Consider the following 8,356-nt stretch of genomic DNA (forward strand, 5'->3'; position numbering starts at 1 on the left):
GCCTGGCTGGCTCAATCAGTAAAGCAGGCAACTCTTGATCTTGGCTTTGTGAATTTGAGCCCCACGTGGGGGTAGAGTTTATTTAAAAACAGACCAAAAAAACAAGTAAAAACAAAACAGAAAACTAGAGGAAAGGTACATGGAAAACCAAGATGGAAAAGACAGCATCAATGGGCCAGGGAGAAAGAAGCTCAAAGAACCATTTCAGATAGTCTGATCTCAAGGAATTGAGTCAGAAAACATTCTGATCCACCCACTGGCACCACCTGATAGGTCTTCAAAAACCCCACAGCCTGTTCCACTATCAAGATCCAAAGCCCTGGAAGAAATTATCTGAGTGGAAAAGCTTAGGTATGACTGCACTACAAAAGGGGAGGGGTAAATGCTTCAATAGGGCATCCTAAAGCTATACACAATGGAGGAACCCCTATAAAAGGAAGTGAAGGAGGGGTAAGAAGAGAGAAGGGACACAATGTGGTAGAGAGTAAAACAATAAATGTCTACAACAGTCCAATCAGAACCATGGGAGAGAATTATTTCTCCATTTTAAATAATTTTGAGGGTCAGGGGGCTTAAAGAATATATGTAAAACAAAAGATACATCTCAGACAAAGACTACACCTCTTTCTACTTCTACTACTGCATAGGCACACTCTAAATTATACCTGGCCACTTATAATAATTAAGTCCAACATTAAAGCACTAAGATCTGCCATCAATGAAAATATTTAAAAGTATCTAACACCCGGGACACCTGGGTGGCTCAGTTGGTTAAGCAGCTGCCTTCGGCTCAGGTCATGATCCCAGCGTCCTGGGATCGAGTCCCACATCAGGCTCCTTGCTCAGCAGGGAGCCTGCTTCTCCCTCTGCCTCTACTGCCACTCTGCCTGCCTGTGCTTGCTCTCTCTCTCTCTCTCTTTCTGGCAAATAAAATCTCAAATAAAAAACTTAAAAAAAAAAGTATCTAACACCCAAATAAACAAAAATAGAAACACTCATAAACACAAAGAACCAACTGGTGGTTGCCAGAGGACAGCGGGGGGGGGGGGGGGGGGGGGGGGGGGGTGAAATAGGTTAAGGGTGACTCAGTTACGTGTCAGACTCTTGATCTCAGCTCAGATCTTGATTTCAGGGTCATCAGTTCAAGCCCCACATTGGGCTCCACACTGGGCATGGAGCCTACTTAAATAAATAAATTAAAATTTAAAAAGTCAAGGGGATAGAAGTACAACATAGGGATTAGTCAATAATATGGTAATAACTTTGTATGCTGCCAGATGGTAACTGAACTTACCAAGGTGAGCATTTTGAAATGTTTATAATTGTCAAACCACTGTTACACACCTCAAACTACTATGTCAACTATACTTCAATTAAAATTTTTTAACAGGGGTGCCTGGGTGGCTCAGTCAGTTAGGGATCTGCCTTCCACTCAGATCACAATCCCAGAGTCCTGGGATGGAGCCTCGCATTGGGCTCCCTGCTCAGCGGAGTCTGCTTCTCCCTCTCCTGCTCCCCCTCCTGTGCTCTCCCTCTCTGTCAAATAAATAAATCTTTAAAAAAAGAAATAAAATAAAAAATTTTAATACATATAATACAACAATGATGTCCTATGGAAATAAATAAAGTGAAAAAAAAAAAAACATGACACCACATATTTGAGGTAATTCTCCATGAGGCATTCTGAAAATTCTATTGGAGGCATCTATGGAAAAATCAAAGTCAGGGAAAGGAAAATATCTGGCTCATCAGATGCCCTCAGCCTTCAAACACAGGGGAAGATTACAGGAATTTTGCTAATTTGGAAGTTGAATTCAAATTTAAACCTATCAGCCATCCTTAGTGCGGCCTCTGAAAATTTACTATCTATGTCACTGATGCTCAATCCAGACTGAGCACTAGAATCACCAGAGAGACCTAGCATCTGATTTTAATAAAAGCCACAAAGGAAAATCATTGGTAAAAAGGGTAAAATGTGTACCTAAATTCAAGAAAGAAAAAATTCCTCACAATGACTTTAGATTCATTCCCAATAGGTAATCTGAGGCCACACCATCTGTTTGTTAGCGAGCTGAGCCTTCTGTTTAGTGAAGAGAGGACAGGAGGGACACTAGATTCAGGATATAAGTCAATGTCATTTTTTAAATATTGTAGATTACAGATGTATTAAAGACTGATAATTCAGAGAAAATGGATAAATGACAACCTATACAACATGGATGAATGTCACAATCCAAAGCAAAAAATGCAAATGGAAGTACAAAAATGATCAAAAATTGGGGCGCCTCGGTGGCTTAGTGGGTTAAGCCTCTGCCTTCAGCTCAGGTCATGACTTCAGGGTCCACGGATCAAGCCCTGCAACAGGCTCTCTGCTCAGCAGGGAGCCTGCTTCCCCCTCTCTTTCTCTGCCTGCCTCTCTGCCTACTTGTGATCTCTGTCAAATAAATAAATAAATAAAATCTTTTTTTAAAAAATGAACAAAAATTATTCTATGCTGAATTCTTAAGTAAAGCTAGTGGCTACCCTTGAAGAATAGGCAGTAACTAGAAAGGCACTGAGTGGGGCTTCTGGAAAGTGGTCATGTTCTGTTTCTTGACCTAGGTGCTGTTTAACAGTTGTGTTCAGTTTGTGAAAATTCATCACACCTATGTGCACTTTCCTGCACACATTACTGAACAAAAAGTATTTTTTAAAAAGCTATAATGTCTCAGTTTTTGGTTTTGCTTTTTAAGTCAAAGTAAGGGGCACCTTGGTGGCCCTGTGGGCTAAGCGTCTGCCTTAGGTTCAGGTCATATCCCAGGCTCCCAGCTTCTGCCCCTCCGGCCCCTCTTGTGCTCTCTCTTGAGTGCACTCTCCCTTCTCCCATGAGTAAATATCTTTTAAAAAAAAGTAAAACTAATATTCACCACTTTACAATTTCTTTATACTTCTTCTCAACTCTCTGAATACAAATACAGTAGTTCACACACACACACACACACACACACACATCATCTATCATTAATAACCTGCCTAACCTTAAAATTTAGGTTTTAGTACCTTAAGAGTACCCAAAGACAACAAAGATGGATGTTAAGCTAAAGCAGTGTATTTATGAAGCTATATATTGTGCCTAAAACTTGGAACTTAGTATTAAACATAAATTAAAATCTAATATTAACAAGCATAAATGCCTAGACTCTCAGTAAGAATAATTCCTGACCTCCTAAAAAGAATGATAATGGGGGGGGTCTCCCAAAACTTATGGAGAAGGTGACAGGTTTAGTTATTAGTATTGTAAAGATGTGACAAAAGAAGTTATCTAAGTTAATGCCTAAAACCTAAATCTAAAGCAATGCCAAATCCCAAGCCCACCTACCTCCACTTCAATTCCCTGCCAGCAAAAAGGGAAATAAAAAATTTCTCTATGTGGGCGCCTGGGTGGCTCAGTGGGTTAAGCCGCTGCCTTCGGCTCAGGTCATGATCTCAGAGTCCTGGGATCGAGTCCTGCATCGGGCTCTCTGCTCAGTGGAGAGCCTGCTTCCCTCTCTCTCTCTCTGCCTGCCTCTCCATCTACTTGTGATTTCTCTCTGTCAAATAAATAGATAAAATCTTTAAAAAAAAAAAAATTTCTCTATGTGACTACTGAAATCAGCAAGAAATAGTCAGAACTGGCTTGTGTCTATATTAGCCACAATATAGCAAAGTACAGTGACTCCTGACAGGAACACAACACATGGTTTCAATTACCTGCCACCAAAGAAATTTAAACTGTCTACATTTTTTAAGTACCATTAGGCTTCAACAAACTCTTTAGATTATCTTCATGAAAACCAAGCACAGAAACATAGCAAGTTAATATGCTTTAGCTTCACCTTTTCCAGTAACATATACTTGAGGGAAAAAAAGGGACTTTTTCACTGTAATTTCTCACTTAAAGTGACTCAAATCCAAAAGCTAATTTGGGTTTTAGTTGGGGTTTTTGTTTCTTGGTTTTCTTAAGTTTTAGTTTTATGCACAGGACGTATTCCTTCAGAAAACTATCATAAACCAAAATGTTCATACAGGAATATAGATGACTTGCTTTCTTCATTTTTTCTGTATTTTCTAAAATGCTATTTTTGTTCCAAAGGAAAAAGATAAAAAGAGTTAAAAGAAAAATGTGAATTACCAAGATTCTAAATTGTGACGATTCTAAATTGTGAAGCAGGTTGAATACTTCCTAGAATCACACTTCTAGGACACTCTACATCGACAGACCATCCCCAACTGAACAATTTTTTAGCTTTATGACGGCACAAAAGTAATACTTTAAATTATGGTATTTTCCTGAGCTGGTGATATGCATACAATTTGCTAGGCGCAACCATGCGATCACAAGCATAACTAACGATACACTTAAAACCATTCTGTTTTTCACTCTCAATATACCATTCAATAAATTACATGAAATATTCAACATTTCATTGTAAAATACACTTTGTCATAGAGGATTCTGCTCAACTGTAGGCCAACGCAAAGGTTCTGAGCACATTTAAGGTAGGCTAAGCTAAGCTATGATGTTTGGTAGATTAGGGGTATTAATTAAATGCATTTTCAACTTAAAGTATTCAATTTATGATGGTTTTAGCAGAACATAACCCTATCATAAGTTGAGGAAGATCTGCAGGTTGTTTTCCCACAGAACAAAAAGGAATTTCAGAGTCTGCTTCCAGAACTCAGTAATTACTAAACAAACTGAGCCCCTTTAACACCAGAGGGACATCTTTTCAAGTGATCATCATTAAAACTTGCAAATGGGAAACCTTGGTATTGCAAATATTCTAGACACTTCCATCAAAGTAAATTTTAATTCACTAAATTATTAAATACTAGGAGGCCACGGTCCACAGAAAACTCACCTGTATCTAGTAAGTTTTGGTGAAATAAGACTAAATTGTATTACAAAGACTAAATTTTTTGCCCACCTTTGTGAATTGGGAAAACTTTATTAAAAATCGAAACAAAACTTGGATATTTTGTATTTTCTGTATCTGACTCTCAGAATGTACTGTTTGTAGGGGCGCCTGGGTGGCTCAGTGGGTTAAGCCCCTGCCTTCGGCTCAGGTCATGATCTCAGGGTCCTGGGATTGAGTCCCGCATCGGGCTCTCTGCTCAGCAGGGAGCCTGCTTCCTCCTCCTCTCTCTCTCTCTCTCTCTCTCTCTCTGCCTGCCTCTCCGACTACTTGTGATTTCTGTCAAATAAATAAATAAAATCTTTAAAAAAAAAAAAAAAAGAATGTACTGTTTGTAGATTTCATGCTGAGATAAAACAAGCTTCTAGAACTACCAAACCATAAGTGATTTATAGAATATCCATTCACCTGGCTGACTGGCTGCAAATCTCTAATAGTCATTTTTTAAATAAATGTATATGGGATGAAATAAACAGGAAAACGTTAATGACAGAACCTAGGAGAAGAATATAAATATGTCCACTTTAGTTTCCTTCAAGCTCTCTATGCGTGAAAATTCTCTTAAAATACTAAAGTGAAAATAACCTTTCGAAGTCACAACATGAAGACAGATCTATAGCAACTTTAACCTACCTATGGCTGTGAGACCTTTCTTCAAATCAAAACCCAACATTTTAAGCAGCCCCCCCAAAAAAGTCCTTCCTTAAGACGTCAAGATTTTCTGCAGACTAATCAACTGAGAAAATATAAAAGTGGTACTAAAAATAATCTCTTTCCCAAAGCAAGGTTTACCTAAGAAGTCATTTTCCAGAAGGTGTCATGTGGATTTTGTTGGACTTTTAACTTTATTAGATGTAAAAAAACACTTTTGCCTCCATTACCATTTCACCGAAATTTTTCAAAATTCCAAATGCTACACCTTAAGTTTGATGGGTTTTTTTTGTTTTGGTTTGGTTTGGTATGTTGTTTTTTTCCTAATCTCCCGTAAAGCAGATCCGTGGAGCCCTCGCAGATTCTAAAACCTGCAAAACCCAGGAGAGTTCGGTTCCAGGTGTTTCACTCCAACGGGGCAGTCTCCGGGTGGAATCGCACCCTGGGGTCTACACGGGTGAAACACGCGGAAAAAGGAAGGAAGACACACAGACTGCCAGGGAGTCAAAATGAAAGGAGTGACTGTGTGAGGAGGAAGGGAAATCCAAGCAATCGGTGCGGAGAGGACCTGGAAGCACCGGGCCGGCAGGGCGCTCAGCTCAGGAACTCCGGAGGGCAGACGCGCAGAGCCGGAGGCCGGGCTCCCGCCTGCGCCCGGGCCCAGCGCCGACCGCCAGACTCCGGCCGCCCCCGCCCTGCCCGCCGCGCCCGCACCTCTCGGTCCTTGAGGCCCAGCAGGAGCACCTCCTCCATCAGGGTCAGCCGTGTTTCCTTGGAGTCGCCCTTGTCGTCGTCGTCCTGCTCGTCGCGGCGGCTCTGCGCGTCGTCCTCGCCGCTGCCGCCGCCGCCGCCCGCCACCCGCTCCTTGTCGGCGGCGTTGCGGGAGGCCTCGGTGCGCCGCTGCACCAGGCCCGAGCTGCGCTGGGTCAGCGAGGTCATGGCTCCCGCCGAGACGCCGCGCCGGGCCGAGACGGACGCGGGACCTACCGGGTCTCCCTCCTCCTCCCCCCGCGGCCTCTGACCCGGGCTTCCGTGTTAAATCCCGGCTCCGGGGCGACGTCCGTCGGCAGCTGGGCGGGGGGCAGTCATGGGGAGACGGGTCGGGGCGAAACGGGCGGGCCAGGCGCCGGCGAAGCGGAGGAAGAGCTCTTCCCTCCTGCGGTCGCGGGCCCCCAGGCAGCCCGAGCTCCTAGGTAAAGAAGGAGGTGGCGGCGGCGGCTGCGCCTTCCCAATATGGCGGCGCTGACTGACGTCACCGGAGGATGTGGCACAGCCGGCGCGAGGCGGGGCTGGCCGGGAGAGCACCGGAAGCGCCGGGAGGCGACCAGGAGGCGGGGGTGAGGGCGGGAATCCGCCGACGCTGACCTTCTTCCCGGGCTCTGGGGTCTCCGCCGGCGCTCGCCCTCGCGTGGGCGCGGACCCCGCCGTCCCCCCCACCCCCCGCCGTGGCCCGTAACGTGTTCTCCCTTCGTCCGTCTCTCCCTTCGCCTGTCGAGAAATCCGTCCTGCAGCCAGAGACTGGCGAGGCCCCCCCCACGAATGGGGGAGACGTGGCCTTGCGGCGGTGGACACCGCTCTGCCCCAAGCCATGCCCTTACCACCCCAGACACCTCTGTCCTCCGAGCAGGCCGCGGGCGAGGGGGAGGGGCGGGGGAGCTGGAGTCGGGGGGGGGGGGGGCGCGGGAGAAGCGGGAAGGACTCTGCTCGCCGCGGTTGGAGCGAGGACAGAGTTCGCTCTCTGCCCACGCGCCCTGACCCTTCAGGAGGAATAACTGCATTTAAATGGCTTGAAAGCGGGCTTTTAGTGTTGACTACGTGTATTAAAGAGAGGTTAAAACTTTCTCCTCGCCTCGCGACTTGTAAAGTGACCGGGCGCCGTGAGTACAGTTAGTGCTGTACGCGTCGGTACACTTGACCTGAAAGACCTTTTTATAGAGACAATAAACCCGTTGGGTTTCATGCCACGTCTTTGTCCAAATTAAATCTCCCCCAATTTTATCACCAGGTGAAATCCTCTCGTCGTGCTTGACCGTTGATGCAAGTTCTGTGAGAGCGTCGATGTCAGACCTGACGGGGAGTTTGGGGGGCCGGAAGGGTGGAGCTTAGAAACAAACCATCCAGAAACGGTATTGGATGCCATGCGGTGTTTTTAAAAATCAGCAATGACCACAGGCCATGGCTGCAGAATGACTTAGACCGGAGAGATATTGTTGTAACAGGACTTGGCGCTCAAATAAATGATAAACGCCCACAGTAAAACTATCCCATAGAACATTCTCGCTACAGAGTTCCCGCTCCTCTACAAACCCATTACCCGAAACTACTGGCCGCACACCCTCACCACCTCGAACCCTAGAAAATGAAAATGCTAAATCTGAGGTGGGAAGAGAGCAAGGTGAGCACAAAGTAGACCCTCTCTTTTTCGTATCTTACAGACCCCCATTCACATCCCCTTCAAACCCCCTTTTTTTTCTTTTATTTCTCTCCCAGTTCTTTACCAAATAGCTTAAAATATCTCTTTTTAAAAGATATGTAATTAATAATTTGTTTTGTATAGTATAAAAATAAATATAGTGGAAAATCTTCCTTCCAGCCCTGCCACTGTTCACCCAGTTGTTCTCTTCTCCTCCCAGGGTGGTTTCAAAATACTTAAAATTCTCTGATACTCCTCTGAAAAGAGAAAGCCTAACTCTCCTTCCCTTGTGTGTGGGCCTGACTCTGCCTCTTCAAATGAGTAGACCGTGGCAGGTGTGACTGTGTGTGTGATTTAG

The 8,356-nt window shown here is 44.7% G+C and overlaps 1 protein-coding gene across 1 annotated transcript in view; it reads right to left on the bottom strand.

The window, feature by feature from the left end:
• GOLPH3 (golgi phosphoprotein 3) overlaps positions 1–6,822 on the bottom strand; it is a 62,919-nt gene extending 56,097 nt beyond the window's left edge. The window contains exon 1 of the mRNA XM_045079447.1: positions 6,300–6,822. Coding sequence (XP_044935382.1) covers positions 6,300–6,524 — 225 coding nt within the window. The 5' untranslated portion in view covers positions 6,525–6,822. The remainder of the gene's footprint in view (positions 1–6,299) is intronic.
• Positions 6,823–8,356: the final 1,534 nt, after the last annotated feature.

Source organism: Mustela putorius, unplaced genomic scaffold (genome assembly GCF_011764305.1).
Source record: "Mustela putorius furo isolate JIRA1106 unplaced genomic scaffold, ASM1176430v1.1 tig00000407_pilon_pilon_pilon, whole genome shotgun sequence".
Taxonomy (NCBI): Eukaryota; Metazoa; Chordata; class Mammalia; order Carnivora; family Mustelidae; genus Mustela; species Mustela putorius.